This window comes from Sarcophilus harrisii, chromosome 2 (genome assembly GCF_902635505.1).
Source record: "Sarcophilus harrisii chromosome 2, mSarHar1.11, whole genome shotgun sequence".
In the NCBI taxonomy this organism is placed as follows: domain Eukaryota; kingdom Metazoa; phylum Chordata; class Mammalia; order Dasyuromorphia; family Dasyuridae; genus Sarcophilus; species Sarcophilus harrisii.
The window spans coordinates 478,175,688-478,198,274 of NC_045427.1; the positions used below are offsets into that span (position 1 = coordinate 478,175,688).

The 22,587-nt window shown below is 37.0% G+C and overlaps 1 protein-coding gene across 8 annotated transcripts in view; it reads right to left on the reverse strand.

Annotated features, from left to right (window-relative positions):
* RGS3 (regulator of G protein signaling 3) overlaps positions 1-22,587 on the reverse strand; it is a 178,109-nt gene that overhangs the window by 152,788 nt on the left and 2,734 nt on the right. For 6 of the 8 annotated variants that reach the window (XR_004232309.1, XM_031954640.1, XM_031954639.1 and 3 more), the window contains exons 2-6: positions 17,376-17,536; positions 14,673-14,896; positions 12,087-12,191; positions 4,735-4,785; positions 3,542-3,600 (exon numbers count right to left, since the gene is read on the reverse strand). Coding sequence is in view for 7 of the 8 variants with exons in the window: in XM_031954640.1 (XP_031810500.1) it covers positions 3,542-3,600; positions 4,735-4,785; positions 12,087-12,191; positions 14,673-14,832 (375 nt within the window). In the remaining variant the exon portion in view is untranslated. Of the gene's footprint in view, positions 1-3,541; positions 3,601-4,734; positions 4,786-12,086; positions 12,192-14,672; positions 14,897-17,375; positions 17,537-18,327; positions 18,476-22,587 lie in introns of those variants that run through there. The other 2 variants (XM_031954641.1, XM_031954642.1) reach the window with 2 other exon arrangements.

Below are 22,587 nucleotides of genomic sequence, written 5' to 3' on the forward strand. Positions count from 1 at the left end.
AAATTTGCAACAAAAGGTTATGCAAGGGTCACTGTTGGAAAAATTACCCATGCATATGCTTTGTAAATAAAAAGCCTTTATTAAAAAAAAATTTTTTTCAATGTAACGAGGCTTTACTCTCCATGCAGATGTCCCTCAACTACCCTGAGTCTAATGACATATTCCTTCAGTCAACTTCAAGTCACTGAGCATGACATAAGTCCCTCTGCTCCTTTCTCTTCCTTTCTTTTCATTTAAAAGACCCTTTGACATTATCTCCCCTTCTCTGCTCCTTTGCTCTAGATTCTGAAAGTGGCCTTTCTCCTTGCCCAAACAACCTTTCTGTATGTACATTTGATTTTATCCTCTCTTGTCTTCTCTATAGGATTATATCCTTAATCATTCCCTTCTTTTGAATCTCCAATTTCTATTAAGTGGTTCCTTACTTTTAAATGCATATTTATTTTCCTATTATTTAAAAAAAAAAAGTTCACTAGAATCTACCACGCCCTCAAATTGTCTCCTCCATTTCTCAGCCAAATTTCTTAAAAGATTGACTTCCCTTCCTCTCTCCTCTCATTCACTCCTTTATCTGTGGTAGTCCAGCCTGCAAAAACTCATCATTCAACTGAAACTACTCTCTCCAAAATTACTAATGAACACAATTCTCACCACCTACTGATCTTTTCTCAGTCCTCATCCTTAATCTGCTGCATTTGCTCCTGCTGACCACCCTTCTCCTCTAGGTTTCTTTAACACTGCTCTCTTCTGGTTTGCCTCCTATTTGTCTGACCACTCCTTTTACATCTCCTTTGCTGACCCATCATCCACCTCACCTCTCTTTTTGTTTGTTTCATAAGATTCTATCTTAGGCCTTCTGTATTTTTTCTTTTGGTGACTTTCTCAAGTCTCATTACTTTAATTATCATTGCTTACAGATGAGTCCAAGATCTATATCTAACCCTTGAACATCACCAATTGCCTATTGGATATCTCCAATTGTATTTCCTAGAGACAGCTTAAACTCAACATTATCTTTTTTCCTAATCACTCCTCTTCCAATTTTTCCTCTTTCTGTCAAAAGAACCATTCTTCTTCTACTTCCCAAAGTTTGCAATTTGACATTGTACTGGACTCCTTACTCTGCTTCAACCTCCACATCCAAATAGTTGTAAAAATTTTTCCATTTCTACCTTTACAACATTTCCCTCGTAAGTCCTTACACAACTACCATCTTAGGTCAGGTCCTCATCACCTTCCACTAGATAGCTGAAAGAGATTCTTATTTGTTCTCCCTACCTCAAGTCACTCTCCACAACTACAGTGCACTCTACACACTGCTGCCAAAGGAATTTTTCTTAAAGTACAGATCTGACCATGATTTTCCACCTTAACCAACCTCAGTGACATCTTATTGCCACTAGATTAAGCTATAAACACATCTTTTGGGTTTTTAAAGTCCTCCACCACCTGGCCCCAAACCTGTTGCCAGTTTCACCAGATATTACTCCACTTGTACATTCAGCCATCTGGCCAAACTAGCCTTCTCTTTTTTCCTCCAACACAAAACACTTCATCATCTTCTGTCTCTCTGCCCTTCAACTGGCCATCTCCCATATCTGGAATGCACTCTCTTCTTACTTATGCCTAACATTCCCTCTCTTTAAGATACTGCTGAAACACCATATTCTTCATGAAACCTTCTGAACTTGCCAAATGATAATGCCCTCTTCCCTCCTAAACTAGTATTTAACCATTTTGAATATATTTGTATTTGCTAACTTTACATTAATTTTCTATGATGTTATTAATAAAGTACAAGATTTATTTTAAATTAAATGTACTCTTATTCAAATGTAAGTTCATTAAGAGTAGGATTCATTCTTTGAATTTGTATTCCCAATGTCTAGAACAGTGCCTGGCACATAGTAGGTCTGAATAAATATCTAATTAATTGATCAATTGAAAGAGGGGGTTGAAGAAGAGAATGATGAGACAAGAGACCAATTAGTCAACAAGAAATTTGTTAATTAACTATATTGCACTTCTGTCAGACACAAAGGATATAAATCTAATACATGTAACAATCCTTACTCACAAGGAGCTTATATTCTAATGGAAGAACACAAAGACACATATAAGCACATACAAAATAAGTTTCATCTTGAAGGAGGAAAAGAGATTCTGTGAAGCAGAAGTTAAAAAGAAGTTATGTTCCAAGGATGGAGGACATTATAGTAGTCCAGGCAAAAGGTGATAAAAAGCCTCAACAAAAGTGGTGGTTATGTAAATTTAAAAGGACAGATGCAAGAAATATAAAGAGATAAATAACAAGAGTTGGCAACTGACTGGAAATGCAAGGGGAGAGAGAGTAAAGAATCAATGGTAAGGGCAGCTAAGTGGCGCAGTGGATAGAGCACCAGCCTGAAGTCAGGAGGACCTGAGTTCAGATCTGGCCTCAGACACTTAACACTTAATGACTGTGTGACCACCCTGGGCAAGTCACTTAACCCCAATTGCCTCAACAACAACAAAAAATCAGTGTTAATACTGAAATTGTAAACCTGAGTGACTATAAGGATGGTGATATCCTTGAAAACAGAGAAATTCTGAATAGGATTGAGCTCAAAGGGAAAGATAATGTAAAGAAATAATCTACTCATACTTGTTCATTTTGTGCAACTCATTCTGTCCCACTCAAAAAAAAAAAAAAAAAAAAACTCACTGATCACTACTATGATCACAGAGCCTACCAATGAAGAGGCACTTGCCACAAGCATGAGATGATGATCTGGGGGACAAAAGGTAGTTTTCCTGGAGTAGAAGATAACTTTTCCAATGGTATCTATACAGCTGCTGCTGTGAGTACTCAGCTATCACTTGAGTCATATATACCTAGAGAGGTTGAAGCTCAGTTCAAAAGGGAAGAAGCTGGAAGTTCTCATAGTAAAGGGAGGGGGCTGAATTTAGGATTGTTAGAGGACAAGGGTGGGTGTGATTATATTGGGAGACAAACTCTCCAGGTGATTGTCACAGGAAAGGTGGAATGTACAATGGATCTTCCCACCTTCCAACTGGCTGATCACATATACTTTTGGGTCAGGGCCATGTTTTCAGTTTGAAAACCACTAATCTAAAGATTCATTAAACAGGTCTTAGAATTCTCTTCTCTCCTACTGCCTAAATTTTAGCTAGTTTGAACTGTTACTTTTAGTTAAATATTTGGTAGGATTATAACTGAAACTGCTAAAGATAAGTGGAACTAAATGTAAATTTCAAATATCCATATTATACCTATTATTCATTAATAATCCATTAATGTAAAACTATTCTCTAACTATATACTATATAAAGCACCATATAAATGGGAGCTATGTCTCTTGACATAATGGAATGGCAACCATTGAAGATGGAGAAAATGGAGATTTCCTATCACAAGGTACAATATACAATAGGAAATCAATAAATATTTGTGTTGACTAAACTCTAATATCTATAGCAGAAATAATTACATTTTTAAGTGCCTTAGGGGCACTTCCCACCCTATCCCACCATTACATACCTTCACATAAGCATCACAAGGTCGAGAGTCTTTGATCATGAGATCTTTGGCTTCTATGACTAAAAAAAAGTATATAGTTGATAGAAGGATTAATCGTGGAAAATGCATGTGCCCCTTTGTCTCAAAAGATTCCTTCCTTTCTTTCATGATATTATCCCTTCCTCAAATCTGTCACAGCCCTCCTTTCCCTTCCCTGGGACTACCCATACCAAATCATAATGAAATGAAGAAGCAAAAACTAACTAAGCAGACAAGGCTAACATCATCCAGCAATCACATATTAAGCAGAGTATAAGCAGAGGCAGAGGCAGTCATGGAAGCAAGCATTAGCTTTTGTAGCTATAGCCTAAAAGAAATCAGATAGTAAATCTCAAGTAATCAGAATCTATTTTGCTCTTCTTTTTCATTCTCTTTGATTTCAACTAAAAGCTAAAGACAACAGACAGCTAGGTGGCTCAGTGGATAAAGCACCAGTCCTGAAGTCAGGAGGACCTGAGTTCAAATCTGGTCTAAGACACTTAATGCTTCCTAGCTGCATGACCCTTGCAGGGGGAGGGGGTGGGGGCAGGGCAGGAGGAAAGAAGCTAAAAAATCTGCATGACTTTATTGCAGACTAGGCCTTATGCTCCTAGCTTAAGGTCTTATAAAGTAAAACAAAGGAGAAGGCATGACCATGAAGGAGAGAAACACAGGTGAAAACATAGGTGGAACCAAAGAAAAAAATTCCAATACAAATAAAGTAAAAATAGTCTTGAGGTCAACTAACTTAAAAAAAAAAACAAAAAAACTGTTTGAACAGAGTAGAGTCCATAACTGAAAAAAACACTTCCCCTCGTCCTTAAAGACACACATAAACAGACTGTCACGAAATCCAGAGAAGTGAGAGGGCAAGGAGAGACCCTTCCCCCACTGTATGCTTGCTTAGGGAATTACAGAATATTGCAGGCAGAGAACACTGCTTCCTGGGGTGTAAAGCTGATCTGGTTGGGCAAAATGGCCTGGGATATGAACTCAATACATACATGAGACAGAAGCAGAGAAACTGCCTTACAAAAGGTCTCACGTAAAAGCCACATTTCTTAAAAACCAACAGAATATTTTACAAAGAAAAGGATAATTGAAATCAGTTTGAATGCAATTGAAATGATCTGTGTCTAGCCCTTACTGAATGAGATGTGCAAAAACATACTTACTATAAAGAAGCAAAACCCGGTCTTGTTTATCTATTGACAGTTTCAACTGACCTAAGGAAAAAACACAAGCAATTCATTTTATCCCATGTATAAACCAAAAATCTAATGGCTTGTCATAGATGTGATTTGTTTTTATGAAATAGTTCTAAAGAACAAAGCATCCAAGAAACCATGACCCAAATAAGACCTTCTAAGCAGTTCCCACTGCAGATTTCTACACCAAGGGATAGCAGTAATAAGAAAAAATCAAAGAAAAAACTTGATCAGATAACTACAGCAAAAGTAATATAAGGAAGCAGTGTTGCAAAAGGTCACATCAACTAGCTATGGAAATCAAGCCCTTTTTGCACCTTGATTCCATGAGTTGGGTTCCAGCCTGTCCTTTCTACATGCCCCTGAGAAATGTTCAGATTATAGATACTCTATTATTATATAATGAAGACAGTATCATCTTCCATTGAAGGATGTGAGTGTAAAAGTCACAGCCAAAAATAAGGTTTTTTTGCAACTGCTAAACTCAATGAGCCTGGAACCCCTCGGAGTTAAAGCCAAAGACTGTGATGGTTTCTTGACCCCTCCATGTTAGACATGCCCCCCATTACAGGAACAAAGTACAATCCTGTATAGTTGATAACTGATAAATGTTGAGTGAACAAATGGATGAATCTATGTTTTCAAACTTCAGTCCTAGCATATTCTGAATGTAGTAAACCTTATATTCAGCTCTCAAATCAATCTAATTTCCCTGGGACTCTGCTGCTCATGACATTCCAGGACCAGTATGATCCAAAATGTCCCCGTTCTCAGTACTAGCCCTAGGAAAAATGGCAAGGAGAAATCCCAAGGACTCTACTACTCACTCACCTAATGGTCCAATCTACTCCTCTCTGACCCTCAATTTCTACCGGTATATAATAGAGATAATAATACTGGTAACTTAACCCCAGGAGATTAGTCAGATAATACTAGGAGGTACTTTAAGCTTTTTGGATGAAAGGTATCACAAAAATCCGTGGTATTTTTATCTGAAGTTATAGGCAATTATTATTTCCCACAGTCATGACCCTTCATTCACTGAACCTGGACAGAGCAAAAACACATTGTTTTTCGTACACTATTGTACCAAGGTACAATGCTTGCTAGTACTACTATTCTGAGCTATGAGAATGGGGAACATCTATGATAAATTTCATCCTCGCCATTCAAGGATAGACTTAGATTAACTGGGTGGAAAACAGTAAGTCAGGGGGTCGAGAAAAAGAGAAGAGAAAGAAACGAATTCTCTTCTGCTGTAGAGGAGCTATGAGGTTGTGTTCTACACTTACAACATGCTTGTTGACTATTTTCCTATCCTGTCCCTTAGTCAGTTACTGATGCCTGACAAGTAGTCACAGACACCAACGATGTAAGGATGCCTCAGCTAGGCCCTTCCACAGTCTCATATAGGCTCCTTCACCAAAACAGATGAGATAAAGCTTCATTATGCCAGGGCCTCAAACAGCATTTCCAGAGGTGGCAACGGTTGCTCCCTTTTCCCTCACATTGTCCCTACTGAAGAGGAATAGTTACCTGGCAGACCCACCAGGTAAATGTCTAATTGTCCAAGGAAAGTTCCATGCTAAATGCCCAACAAGACCAGTATACTACCATGGTATTTCTCTCTGCTTCCTAACCCCAACGGCTTCATGTTGATCCAGGACTTTGTTGAAACCATTCATTTAACTCCAAATATTACAACTTACCAAGATTCTAGGGAAAGATTTTGTCAGGAAAAAATAGATGCAATCAAAAAATAACAGTAAGAGTCATCTGAGATATCTAGGATCTATCTATAAAATATTCCCACACATACCTTCCTTCCAAGATCATAAGCTTACTGAGAAAAATTCTGCCCCAAAAAGTCTCATGAGTTTAGGAAGAAAAGTAACTTATTTTCAGAAGTCATCAACTGGATCTCCTTAGTCCTCATGGTCTTGTCTAGTATAAGAAAATCTTCCCAAAACATTAGCAACATAAACCCAGCCCCTAACTTGAACACATTTAAATTTACAAAGAGAGGGGAATCATTTAAGTCATAAATTAATTAGTACCTAATAATATTTATAAAAAATAAAAATGAGGCCTACTACACCAAATATAAGGACCTCTGCAGATTGCATATTATATTGATTTAGAAAACCACATATATTTATATTTTTCATTAATATATTTATACGCTAAATAGATAACTGCATTTTAATCTGATTCAAGCCATATTCAAGAGTGTTGTTTGTAGGCTACATGTAATCCCTAAGCCACGTTTGACACCTTTGACTCTGGATAATGAGAAACACAGCTACTATCCTAACTTTTTTTTTTTTTTTAAGAAAAGTTGCTAGAAAAAAATGGAAAAGCTGAACCCCACTGGCTTTTCAAAAATTGACAACATCCGATTTAATTGCTATGGTATGTTTTCAGAAGATAAATGTTGAAATTTTTAAACTAGCATTTTAAAGCTGCCTTTTATGAAAAGTATGTAGTGGTTTCATTTCTCTTAAAAGGTTCAATACTGCTTTATTTAGGAGCTAAAAGGCTTGCTGATTTACTGGATTTTTTGATGAATAAATTCTATCATTAATTTCTCGATGCAACTAAGTTAGTCCAAAGCTACACATCTCAAAGTCCAGATTAGTCTTACCTATGGAATGAAGATCTTTCCAGGAATATTATTACAAGTCAAAAAAAAAAAAAAATAAGTCCATTATTGTCACTAAGGATTGATAACATATTAAGTAAGAGGCATATCCTAGGACTGAAATCTGAAAAGACCTAGATTTGAATGCCTACTCTAATTTTTTTTTATTTATTGAATAAAATAAGCATTTCCATAGTATAATAAAAAAAGATTGCACATGAAATTGCAAATCCATTATATACAATTTATTTTTTCTTTTAAATATATAACCAAATTATGTAAATTTATTTTTTTTCTTCCCTCCCACTCCCCACTATAGAAATGGCTAGCATTAGAGACAAATAAGCACTTACATGTAAAATTATTCTATAAATAAGTCTATCAATTCTTTCCTGGATGTAAATAGTGTCTTTTTTTCATGTGTCCTTTATAGTTAATTTGGGTATTTATAATAGTCAAAATGATTTATATGCCCCAAATCATTCTTAAAACAATATTTCTAGGGGCAGCTACATGGTGCAGTGGATAGAACACCAGGCCTGAAGTAAGAAGGACCTAAGTTCAAATCTGACCTCAGACACTTAACACTTCCTGCTGTATGACCCTGGGCAAGTCATTTGATCCCAACTGCCTCAGCCAAAAACAAAAAACAAAAACAAAAAATACTGCTGTTGCTATATATGATATTTTTCTGATTCTGTTTATTATTTCATGCAAATTTTCCAAGTTTTTCTTTTTGGTGAGGCAATTGGGGTTAAGTGACTTGCCTAGGGTCATAAAGCTAGGAAGTGTGTTAAGTATATGGGGTCAGATTTGAGTTCCATGTTTTTCTAAAATCACTGAGTTTATTATTTCTTATAGCATAATAGCATTCCATAATAATCCATACACTACAACTTGTTCAGCAAATTCCCCAATTGATGGGCATTCTTGCAATTTCCAATTCTTTGCCACCACAAAGAGAACTGCCACCAATATTCTAGAACATAAAGAATATTTTTCCCTAATCATCTTTGAAAACAGACCTAGCAGTGGTCTTGCTGGGCCAAAGAGTAGAAGCTGATTAATAACTCTTTGGACATAATTGCAGACCACTCTTTAAAATGGCTACATCATTATTGACAGAACCCATGCCTGCGTAAATAAATAAAATGGCTACATCAGTTCACAACTCCAGCAACAATGAATTAGTGTCCCAATTTTTCCCTATTTTCTCCAATAATTGTCTCCTTCCCCTTGAAATCATTTTAAGCAATCTAGTAGGTATAAAATGATATCTCAAAATTATTTTAATTTGCATCTCTTCAATCAATATTGACCTAGGGTAATATAACTATAAATTGTTTTGATTTCTTCATTGGGAAATTGTTCATATTCTTTATCTATTGGAAAATGACTCGTATTCTCATAAATTTGACAAAGTTATTTATATAGTTGAAATATGAAACCTTTAACTGAGAAACTGTCTAAAAAAGTTTTTCCCCAATTTTCTATTCTCCTGATTTTGACTACATTTGTTTTATTTGTACAAACCTTTTTAATTTGATACAATCTAAATTATCCCCTTTTCTACCTAACTTTGCTATCTCATAACTTGTTCATCTATCCATAAATTTAATAGGCAATATGTTCCATGTTCTTCCAATTTTTTAAACTATCTCTATATATCTGAGTCATGTATCCATTTTAATCTTTTCTTGGTAAATAATGTAAGATATTGGTTTATGCTCAGTTTCTGCCATACTGATTTCTAGTTTTCTCAACAATTTTTTACCAAATTATGAAGTGTAAAGATTTATTTTTTTAATAAGAATTCATTATTTGAACTCCTCCTCTAATAAAAGCCATGTAATAAAAGAGGCTAAAGCAGGAATAATAATACTATAATTACCTGCCTTCAAGAAGCTTACAATCTAATAGAAAAATTTACAGAGTTCTCTAGTTTTTGCTCTACAATTGTCAATTAGGAACATTTTACAAGTTATGCAAAAAGCAATTTTATATTTTAAAACCTCTCTCTATGTTTATATGTTATAATGATTTTGACCTGTTAAATGTTTAATGATGACACTGTGATTAATTAGAAAGGACTTCATTTTTTAAATGATTATTTTTCCATTATTTTTCAAAGAAAACTAAAATCATATGACAGTTATTTCAATATTCTGTTTTTATTATTTATTTTTGCTCTAAAATTTTGACATTTCTCTGGAACAAAGTCTACCACTCATTATACTGTGAGTTAATCTAGGCCCACTAAAAACCATCATCAAAAAGAACTCATTAAGTGCTTATATGTACTTGATGGAATGCAATAAGGAGTGACAAATAGATAGGGAGCCACAGAATCAAAAAAATCTGACCTCAAGGTTTACCTTTGACACAAACTGAGACTAAGCTTCTCAGTGCCCCCAATTTCTATAACTGGCAGAAAAGGTGTCAACAATGGTTGTGCCAAAGAAGTCCAGAGCCATCTAAGTTGAAACAGGGTAGTAAGAGCAGAGATTGCAGAGTCTCTTACATATTAGGACCATCAGTATACATCTGCTCAGGATACTGGCTTTCTTAAAAACCCTGAGAGCTGGGTTATCATAAAGGGTAGTAGAGTTTCTAACTCCATGAGGAATAACCCTAAAGCTCTGCTCTATCCACTAGGACAATCACAATCATAACTTCTAGGGAAAGCCAATCTCATGGTCAACCCATTCAGTCAATATATATTTATTAGGCACCTAGAATGTTCCAGGCAATATGCCATCTTTGTCTACCCTCTAATAATCAGTTTTTGCCTTATCCCAATGGTTCTCAAACCATGTGTTAGTCTCAAAATCCCTTTACACTATTAAAAACTATTAAAGAGCCCATAGTTTTTATTTATATTTACCATGTGAAGTACTAAATTATCTTCGTAGTATTATGAAAATAGTTTTGAACTACTGTTCTACACTTAACTAGGGCAACTGTTCAATCTCAGAGAACACCAATTCCCCAGACCCAGAAGGAAGATCCAGTACATGGTCCTTTCAACCATCTTCCAAATAGATTATTATTTCCAAATTCTCTGCTTCAGGACAAGCCACTGACAGTAAACAGTATCTCCATGTTAAATGATGTCCAAGTCCACTTTTCAAGGTATTTCAAACTTAAGATTATCAAAAATAAAGCTCCACCCCCTTTTCAGCAACCATCAATATTATTTTGCTCTGGTGTTTCTGACAAAGTCACTATTATTCATAAGTAGCAAAAACTGGCTCTCTACAGTGATTATCAGGGCTGGAATTAAATGCTGAGGACTCAAAGTCCTCCATCTCCTGAATCTATTATTGTTTAAAAAGGCTAAATGTTGCTCACAAAGCAGGCTAGTAAATTCCAGGAAATCAAGCCATTCACCAATTCCAAGGGCTTAGTCCTCTGTTTAGGAATTGTAAAAGGCCTCAAGTTCTACATGAGGTCTTATTGAAGAAAAAGAGCAAGTTTAGCCTGGAGTAGATGAAGGAGGAGCATGTGAACTAACTTTAAGAATTTGAAGGGGGATTAAACTTGTTCTACTTGGTCACCAAGAACACAACTGGGAGTAATGACTCGAGCTACAAAACAAAATTTATTTAATGTAAGGAAAAACTTATTAACAGTAAGAAAGAACTATTTATAAATGGGATGGGCTGCCTCAAGAGGCAAGGAGTTACCACACTTCCCTGATTGGAAGTTTCCAAGAAAAGGCATGAAAACTTCTTGATGAGTACATGGGAGAGCAGTTTCCTTCTCTAGTACTGATCACTGAGATTGCTTTCCAATTCTGAAACTCTGCCTATATCTGTTATTTCTTTCCTTTGTCCCCACTGGATATACTGGAAAGGGGGCAAATTATCCCCACACCCCACAAATGTCCAACTGCCCTCTTGAAATTAAGCTCTAATGCTAGCTTCCATAGAGTTTTTTCAAATGACTGGTGTCCTAATTGTTCTGTTTTGTTTTTTTTAGTTTTAATTTTTTTTTTTTTTTTACCCTATGGGCAAAAGTGGAAAGGCCCCTCAGCACTTTACTAATAATCTCAAACTGTCTTCAGAGACAGACATTTTTTATTGGCCTCAACTAGCTCCTTCCCCTACCTGAGATGGTCCCCAAACCAGCTGGCCAGAAACAAAGCCCCTCTCCTGCACCACATTGTGAGCTATGGCTTCCAAAATAGTCAGCTGATTCTGCCTCCCTGGCCACCTATTCCCTCAAATCTAGGCAAAGTCAGGAAATCCCCCAAGTGGGGCAGGAAACCTTATCTTTTTTCATCTCTTTTAACCCTAAATTTCCCATGAACTGACAGTTAATAAAGAACATTCTGTATAGCAAATCTGAACTCTGAAAGACTGAACACTGTGCAATTATTCCAGCCTAGTGAGCTGGAATTAACCAGACTTGGTGCTAATAGCAGGACAGCAGTTGATTCTCATCAGTTCAGAAATGCCTTGGTGTGTACAATTCTGAGCTCCTTTCCACAGGAAGCAGCTCAGGAATCACTGAGAGAGGGTTAAGTAGAGGGGAAACTAATGAAACTGGGAGCAAGTCATCTGTCTCAAGGCTTGGGAATCGGAAATGGAAAAAGGTTCACTTTCATGGGGTATGGGCCCGCCCGATGGTGACATGGACTCAGGATCTTTTCTGGGAGTCTGAGGAAAGCACTCACCAAAGCTTGTGAGGTAGAAAGAGGAGTCCCAGTGGGCATCTCTACTAAGGAGGGAGACTCGGTGGATGTTGTCTGGCTCCATAGCTGTTCCTTCTCCTAAGGAGTCTGTAATTGGAGTCCTCTGTGTTGCTCTCCAGTAACCTAAGCAGCCGTTAAATCAGTGCCCACCCCCTCCTCCTCCCCGCCATCCCCCAGGATACACACACACTGCAAGGCCTCGGGGAAAGGCAAGACAGCTGTAACCGCCATTCATTTGAATAGGGTACAAGGAACCCAGAATATGATTGGCCATGACATTATTTGAATGGTAATGATTTCTACCTGACTGGGTAAACAAGTTTCCGCCCAGAGGGGAGGAGGAGGAGGAGAAAGAGGAGGGACCATGCCCCTTCTGAACTGCACAAATGTTGCTCCCTCCCCTCAAGGCACCTGTTCAGACCATAGCACCTGTGAAAAGGCCACACCCAGGGGCCCCAACCTGCAGAAACCCTCTACAACTGGCTTTTCCTGCTCATTAACCCAGTCACTGACTCCCAGAATTGCCTTTAGTCAATCCTTCTGCATCAAGGGGACTGAAAACATCAGCAGAATTAAGTGGATACTATTATTGCTAGGAATCTTCATTATTTAAGATGATCATTTCTTCCTCTCTATTAAAGCAAAGCATTTTGAGGATGCGCCATACTTGTACTAGATAGTAGCTCCTTTAAGAAAATGAGAGGGATTTTTAATCCTTAGAGAAGCTTTAGCATGTATCCCAAGGATCTGACAACATCAAAGACTCTCCAAATTAAAGTAGATGGATGGAGCACAATAAATACATCCTCTTTTCCCCCATTCCTTAGAATAAAGAAACTAAAATAAGAAGGACATGTCCTTTGTGAATAAACACTCGAGTCACTAAAACTCCAGGGAACAATCTCACACTACAACATCTGATCATTAAACTTCAAGTTATTAAAAACTGCTAAAAAAAAAAAAAAATTAAGTCTTGCCTTCTGAGGAGCCACATGATATTCCCTCAATGTCACTAACAAATGCCTCTCCTTTGAGATGGATCCAAGAAGAGTTCCTCTCAAGAAAAAGTCCAGAGCAGCAGGACAACTAAGACTAACAATTACAGAATTGTGAGAATTTGGAGGGCTCTTTTTGAGAATTGGAAGGGCTCTCAGTGATCATCTAGTTCTACCCATACATGAAGGGGATCCCTATTAGAACATCCCTGACTAGTGTTCATCCAACTTCTAACTGCAAGATTTACGAGGAAGACTTCACCATCTCTTGAGGAAATCCAACTTTTCAAAACCAAATAAGCCCAATATGGCAATGGAAAAAATAAAGTCATATGTGGTGTTCTTTTCTTTTTTATAATATATGATGGTTCTCTGGGAGCAGGTTTCTTGGGGACGTTTTCTGGAGGCAGCCTTAGTTTCAATTCCAAGTAATAATCACTTCAAATGCAGTCAGGAATTAAAATCCAGTCCTTTATTGGGTCCTTCAAAGTCTTGAGCTTCAGCCCCTAGCTCCCTCCAAATGTCTCCAGCCAGCACAAAGGTAGAATATGGAATGAATCTGTCTCCGCCTCCAAGAGTGGGCTTCTGTCCCTGGCCCTGAGAGCTTCTTGCTTATATGCTGTACAATGAGTACACACCAATCATTATATCAATGGGAAACCATTATTTGTTGTAGGATTAAATCAATTCTAAACTAGATTTAAACATTGTCTCCTCAATTCCACTTAGTACCTTGTTTCAAGTTCTGGCCCATAACATCTCCTTGTAGGATCAGATCAATCATATTGAACTACGCTAAATTAGATAATTATTGTCTCTATCAATTCTAATGACTTAACACTTTGTAAGGATTCCAAAGTCATAAAGCGTGATTATTTTCCACAAGGGAAAAGAAGCAGAGATTAGGGAATTTCACTAAACTTTTACATTAAATTTCATAAAATCTAAAAGGGTTTTATCAAGGAATCAACTAGTATAGTTGCCTACTGCCAGATGTTTCACGTGTCAGTATCCTCAAAGGCTATAGACTGAAGGCCCTTTAAAATCTGGCTGTTGTCATTGGACAATCTCCGTGTGTTCCTTAAACCTTGGAACTTTGTGTACCCCTGGTCCTCACTTGGCACACAGTAAATACTCTCTCAGTCATTCCTGAGAGACACCAGAAATCTCATCCCATCTCAGCCAGGCTGATCCCAAGAACCATTACAAGAGAACAATAGAGCGTAGATGAATGCAGCATCTTTTCCAGGGCTGACTGGACTCTGACCCAATGTAGTAACAGAATGGGTATAAGTCAGATTCATAAGAGAAAGAGTATAGGCTACGGAATGTAATTTATTTGGCTCTTACAATTAAGTTTAAATGCTAAAACATGCATAATGAGATGCAAATTATCTTCAAGTTAAATACTCAGGCATGCTTTGTAATAACACACTTAGATTAGAGCTAGAATAAAAGAAAACTTCACTGAATGGAGACTGCCTGAGTCCCGCCCTTCTCACCCACCGTGGGCATGGCTAGCTTTTAAAGGACTGATTTCTGCTCAGCATCCCCAGGAAGACAGTAAGTGTACCTGCACCCTCAACTTGCAAGTGGCTGATCCTCCTCTTGGTGCTGCTCTCTGGCTCTCTCCTCTCTGAGAGGAGAGGAAGGACCTGATCCTGTTCCATTCTTCCAGGTCCCTTGTGGCCTTCAGATAGTTGCTCTTCCTCCCTTCGGTCCAACTGAGCCATCTTCCTAGGAAGAAATTGGAGTCTGCAGCAAAATTGGCACAATGACCAGAAAAGACTTCCCAACCTGCAGGACCAGGTAGAAGAATAAAGAGTGGTCATACACCAGATAAAGGGGCCTACATATGCTTCCCTCTCCCAGGTGCTATGGTGTATGGAAATCCTCTACCACCAACACTTCTGGCCTTCTCCATATCATCTGCTTTTCTCTAACAATAGGGGAGACCTAGGCTTCACGAGGGCATGGCAAATCTGAAGGTAGGAAGGCAAAAAGAAGCACAGAATTCGGGAGGAAGGGGTGGGTTAAAAATAAAGTTTGCTGCTTTTGTCAAGGGTTAGTTAGGGCTGTCAAGAGTTAGCATGCTGTTTAGTTTTCAGAATAGTTCCAGAATTGCTGTGGGTTCTCAAGAGTAAGTTGCTAGTCGGGCTAAGTAAAGAGCAACCCTGTTAACAACTTTTCTCTCTTCTCAGACTAAAAGGCTGAAGACAGCTCAGAAGCCTAAATATGCTATATTGGAAGTCAATTCAGCAAGCTCTGGCTCCTGGACAGGGCCATGGAATGCAGGGGATCTTTGTTGTTTGTTTCTTGTGGTGATTTGTGCATCTAGATAGAAGAAAGAAGACAATAGCCATAGCCAGGACCTAAGAAAGTACATTTCACTGCTGTAAAGTAACCAAACAAAGTATCCCAGCCCAAAACACATACACACACTATCCTAGCAGCTCCCTCAAACCTACCAACCTCTATTATTTGCTCTTTTCCCCAAACCCAAAGGAAGTCACACTGTTTACCTTGCTGGTCTTTAATCCCTAATACAAAAGAAACTCAAATCTTGCTATTTCCCTTCTTCAATTCACCTCACAATCCTATTGCTTTTGGGAACCTTATTCCCAGGCAGCCACCAAGAGGATCACTCTTCAGGATCCCCAAAAGTCATTCTGATTCTACAGAATCATCTTGTAACCCATTTGATTAAAAGAAATCAAATGGTATTTGTGCTTATCTGGCAAAAAGAAGCCTTGGAGAGATTTGTGAGTAAAGTTCCTGTGACTAGGCTCAATGGATAGAATGCCAAAACCCAGAGTCAGGAAAACTCATCTTCCTAAATTTAGCCACTGAACCCTGTTTGCCTCAGTTTTCTCATTTATAAAAGTGAAATGGAAAAGGAAATGGCAAACTATTCCAGTATCTTTGCCAAGAAAACTCCAAACAGGATCACAAAGAGTCAAATAAACCTGAAAAACGACTATAATAACACATGACAATAAGGATCCAGGTAAACTTTGAGGACCTCTAAATTTCTAGAGTTCCTTTCCGGACACTAAAGTAGAATCTAAAGATGGTCAGTTATCAGATACCCTTATAAGTACTCAAATTCACAAGGCATCAAAAATAGAACCAATTCTATTTACTCTAGAAAGAATATAGAACTTACACCCAGGTGAGAGCCCTTTTCTCTCTGAAAAATGATCACTTTTCCCCCATCCCAGAAATTTGTATAGTTGATATACCTCATAGCATTGCCCTGAATCAAGCTTCACTGAAGGAAAGATGATCAAGATAATACCCCCTAGTGCTCACCCTGGTATCTCCTCTCTTGACAAGCATCTAGCAATCTACCTTCCCATGGTCATTGTTCCCTACTCCTAATCAGCATTACAGTTGTCTTCTTCAGCGTTGCTGGGCTGAAAGCAAAATGCCTAGAATTCTACCTGACAGTTTCATACCTCCAAGGCCAGAATGATTTTCAACTATTGACTCATTTTCATCCTTTTGCAGTAGGTCCCATCACCTTATAAACAAAAGATCTCTTCAGATGCTTCTCAACCTACTCAATCAAGTCTTTGTTTCCTGTTCCTCTCCAAGTTAAGATTATCCATCTCATTTATCTCCAATTTCCCCCAAAAGTCCAGGAAGTATGATTCCCCACTTGTTTCAATACCTCTAAGTCTTAAAGAGTGCACAGCAATACAGTAGCTCACTTTCCATATATCAGTTTATTCCTATCTTCCTCCAGAAAAACAGATCCAGAGTTATGGAAAAGAAAGTAGGGAGAAACTATCCTGCCCCTGAAAAGAAGACGGCAAAGATTCATCTGAATCTCATCTAAGACTTAATGGTAACAAAGAGAAGGCAACTGAAAAACCTAGGCATGATTTGGTAAGGATGCTCATTAGGAGGAAAGCAGTAGGAATGGAAAAGATGAGACAGATTGAAAAGGAAGAGGAAGATCTAATGTTTCACATTGAAAATATGGCAGCAATATTAGGCTATTTTTTAATATCAATAATCCTCCAGAAAGAGAACATTTGAGATGGAAAACCAATACGATTAGTGTCAATCATATTTGCCGATCTCAATCAAATACTGGGAAGAATCTCAACATGAATAAAAAAAATTGTATAGAATTCACTACCACACAAAAATATTCCAGGCCCAAAGCCAAGGAATATTGTTGGACTGGACTTTTTCAGCACCCTAAATTTAAGTAGCTGGAATTATTTTTTAGTAATATTTTACTTAATCTCTTAAATGAAGGACTTGCCTTTTAATAAGATATTTTCATTTCATCTTAATGGCATAAAGAACAGTGTCCATAGATCAGTAATTCTTCACTGAAACATTTATATCTTGCCATGGTCTGAGAAACTTTAATATGCCGAACAGCATCAAGACGACTTCAAGTCCTAAATCAGCATGCAGGGTCTGCATAGGAAATAAAAGTAGAAATGCAAGCTTTCAAACTTGGGAAATTTTGCTCAGAAGTATCAAATCCATACCATCTTTACCAAAATAAATCACTTCCTCTCTCTAGTTATCAGTTTCTCTTAATGGTCACGTCGTACTTCTAACATTCTACTACCCCATGAGTAAGGGCCAGCAAAAAAAAAAAAAAGTGTATTTTTTAGAATACTTTGGGGAACTGCAGTGTTTGATATCAGTGCAAATGCTGTGTGGGACTAGCCCATACTTAATATGTTCTGGTGTCATTTATATCACAAATATCATCTCCTCCAATATTATATCAACATGACAAAGATCTCATATTTATTGTAACATTGGCTAAAGAAATTTGTAAATGGTCTAAAAACTCTGATTCTTAGAACCATCTGCTCTCTCTTCTGCTTCTGTCCTTCTGCCACCATCACTGCCAAAGCAGAGAGAAGCTATGCTGTTCTAAAGATACTGTTGTATGTTTTCTTTCTTTTCTGGGTCACAATGACCAAAAAAAATTTTCACCTGGGAGCTAACTTTCTGGCAATAAGCTTAGTCATACTCAGTCTCATTCCCTGCCCAGTTATAACCTACTACTGGAACAATACTTTAAACCTTTCTCAGATAAGTAGAATATGCCAAAGTGTACCCTTGAGTACTTTGAGAATCCTAGGTTAATTCCATATCATGGGGAAACATCATAGTGGAGTTTTTGTGTGGGAATGATACACACACAACACACACACACACACACACACACACACACACATATATATACTTACACATTATAAGAAAGTAGGACTGTACAGATGAATCTGGTCAAATAATTATTACAAGAATTTCATTCTAGGAGGTGACACAATTTTAAAGATTTTTAAGGATAAATTGTCAAAACATCTTAAGATTACAAGATACTAAGAATAAATGGACTTTTCCTTAAAACAGTCAGTAGGATCTATTTAAAACCATCAGTAAGCATCATATGTAATGGGGACAAACTGTAACCATTCCCAATAAGATTAGGAGTGAAACAAGGTTGCTCACTATCACCGTTACTATTCAATATTGTATTAGAAATGCTAACTTTGGCAATAAGAGTTGAGAAAGAGATTAAAGGAATTAGACTAGGCAATGAGAAAACCAAATTATCACTCTTTACTGATGATATGATGGTATACTTAGAGAACCCCAGAGATTCTACTAAAAAGTTATTAGAAATAATCCACAACTTTAGCAAAGTTGCAGGATACAAAATAAACCCACATAAGTCATCAGCATTCTTATATATCACTAAGAAAATACAACAGTTAGAGTTACAAAGACAAATTCCATTTAAAGTAACTACTGATAGTATAAAATATTTAGGAATTTATCTGCCAAGGGAAAATCAGAAACTTTATGAGCAAAACTACAAAACACTTTCCACACAAATTAAGTCTGATCTAACCAACTGGAAAAATATTAAATGCTCTTGGATAGGGCAAGCAAATATAATAAAGATGACAATACTACCTAAACTTATCTATTTATTTAGCCCTATACCAATCAGACTCCCAAAAAACTATTTTAATGACCTAGAAAAAATAACAACAAAGTTCACATGGAAAAACAAAAGGTCAAGAATTTCAAGGGAATTAATGAAAAAAAAAATCAAATGAAGGTAGCCTAGCTATACCAGATCTAAAATTATATTATAAAGCAGCAGTTACCAAAATCATTTGGTATTGGCTAAGAAATAGACTAGTTGATCAATGGAATAGGTTAGGTTCAAAGGACAAAACAGCCAATAACTTCAATAATCTAGTCTTTGACAAACCCAAAGACCCCAGTTTTTGGGATAAGAACTCACTATTTGACAAAAAATTGCTGGGAAAATTGGAAGTTAGTATGGCAGAAACTAGGCATTGACCCACACGTAACACTGTACACCCAAGATAAGGTCAAAATGGGTTCATGACCTAGGCATAAAGAATGAGATTATAAATACATTGGAAGAGCATAGGATAGTTTACCTTTCAGACCTGTGGAAGAGGAAGGAATTTATGACCAAAGAAGAACTAGAGATCATTATTGATCACAAAATAGAAAATTTTGATTATATCAAATTGAAAAGTTTTTATACAAACAAAACCAATACAGACAAGATTAGAAGGGAAGCAATAAACTGGGAAAACATTTTTACAGTCAAAGGTTCTGATAAAGGCCTCATTTCCAAAATATATAGAGAATTGACTCTAATTTATAAAAAATCAAGCCATTCTCCAAGTGATAAATGGTCAAAGGATATGAACAGACAATTCTCAGACAAAGAAATTGAAACTATTTCGAGCCATATGAAAAAGATGCTCCAAGTCATTATTAATCAGAGAAATGCAAATTAAGACAACTCTGAGATACCATTATATATACCTGTCAGATTGGCTAGAATGACAGGGAAAGATAATGCGGAATGTTGGAGGGGATGTGGGAAAACAGGAACACTAATACATTGTTGGTGGAATTGTGAATACATCCAGCCATTCTGGAGAGCAATTTGGAACTATGCTCAAAAAGTTATCAAACTGTGCATATCCTTTGATCCAACAGTGTTACTCCTGGGCTTATATCCCAAAGAGATCATAAAGAAGGGAAAGGGATCTGTATGTGCACGAATGTTTGTGGCAGCCCTCTTTGTAGTGGCCAGAAACTGGAAACTGAGTGGATGCCCATCAATTGGAGAATAGGTGAATAAATTGTGGTATATGAATAATATGGAATATTATTGTTTGATAAGAACCGCCAAAAAGGATGATTTCAGAAAGGCCTAGAGAGACTTACACGAACTGATGCTGAGTGAAACAAGCAGGGCCAGGAGATCATCATACACTTCAACAACAATACTATATGATGATCAATTCTGATGGACGTGGCCATCTTCAGTAATAAGATGAACCAAACCAGTACTGAACCAGCTACACCCAGCGAAAGAACTCTAGGAGATGACTATGAACCATTACATAGAATTCCCAATCCCTCTATTTTTGTCCACCTGCATTTTTGATTTTCTTCACAGGCTAATAGTACACTATTTCAAACTCCAATTCTTTTTGTACAGCAAAATAATTGTTAGGACATACATGCTTTAACATACTTAACATGCATTGGTCAACCTGCCATCGAGGGGAAGGAGGGGAAATTTGGAACAAAGGGTTTGGCAATTGTCAATGCTGTAAAATTACCCATGCATACCCATGCATAGTAAATAAAAAGCTATAATAATAATTTAAAAAAAGATTACAAGATACTTGTAAAAACTGGTACTATTACCCAAAAAAATGATCAAAATACGCCAACTCCCAGCTACTATGATTTTTCTCATTAATCTAAAATCTTCAAGGAGTATGCTTTATGTATATTTTTATGGAGAAAATTTAAAGGCCACGGGATGGTGGGGAAGGGAATGCAGAAATGATCAACAACAGACCACAAAATCATACACAATCAAAAAACGAGATACAATGAAGTCAAGAAATCCCATTGTTTACACTTTGTTGCTTGAAAAAAGGCATGACTCAAAACAATGAATTGTCTCACAACTTGTCTCCCATATTACAAAATAACTTAATAGATACAATCATAATCTACTAATACCAAGCAAGGTATAAAAAAAGAGAACATACATTTGTCAAAGGCATTTGCCAGTATCATAGAAAGTATCAATAGAAGAGAGATTCCCCACTGATAGTAAAGTCCTCTGGATCCTCCTTTATGAATGACATTGATGTGATTGCATGAGGACAAAAACACTACAGGATCACTTTGACAAGCACAAGACTAGTCGAAAAAGCTTTCAGAAATCACCTAGGTCAAACCACACCTGACTATGAATCTCTTCTACAACATGCCCAACAAATGATTAATCAACCTTTGCTTGAAGACTTTCTGTGGATAGCTCTACTAGGAAGCCTCAATTTTCCTTCAACTTCTACCCATCATTCTAAGTTCTTTCTTTTAACCTAAGCAAAATAAACCTAATTCCTTTTTCACTTCAAATACCTGAAGAAAACATGTTCCCCACCATCACTAAATCTTTTCTACTCCAAACTATCCCTATTTCCTTCAATTAGTCCTTATATGGCATGATCTCATCAAAAGAGATAAACCTAGTAATTAACAAAGTAAAACTAAAGAATATTTATTGCCCAAATTATGAAAAATAGCTTAGCCCATTGAGTTAGTCCAAATACTGTAAATGATCAAGAGGCTAGACTGCATTTAGGAAATTACAAAGTGTTTTCAATGATACAAAGCTGCAGTCTACTGCAAAAGCCCACCTTTTAAATACTAATATCCTTCCCCTGATAGTTGCAAATCATGCAATATCTCACTCTTGGAAGAATCAAAATTGCCCATTCCATAAAGAAGCACATAAAGATATATAATGTAAGTAGGATTCAATATATCACCAACAATTATAAGTAGAGTGACATAAAAGATAACATCAATGATAGAAAAGGGATTGGGCCAGTCATGAATAAGGAATTTTGGATAGCTTTACTGTTGTACTGCTATTCACAAAATATTTAAAAACCTAGAAGAAATCATCAGATTAGTGTTCCTCTATGGAATACTTACGGTAAGACATAAACAAAATGACAAGATGAAAAGGCATGGATAGCATACAATCTGCACTGATGGAAGGAGTAACTACACCAATAAAATCAAAAATCCAGTGAAGTACCCAAGTATCCTTTTTTTTGCTGAGGCAGTTGGGGTTAAGTGACTTGCCCAAGGTCACACAGCTAGGAAGTGTCATGTGTCTGGGACCAGATTTGAACTCTGGTCCTGATGACTTCAGGGCTGATGCTCTATCTACTGCACCACCCAGCTGCCCCCCAAGTATCCTTTTTAAGAAAGGCCAAGTAACTTTTCCCCAGGGTTTATATTTACCTGGTCTCTAACTTGAGTTTGACTGTGGAAAAGTTTTTTACTTTAAATATCAAATCCAGAATAAGAATCAACTAACTTAAAAAACACTTTAGAGCTCTGTGCTTATTAGCACA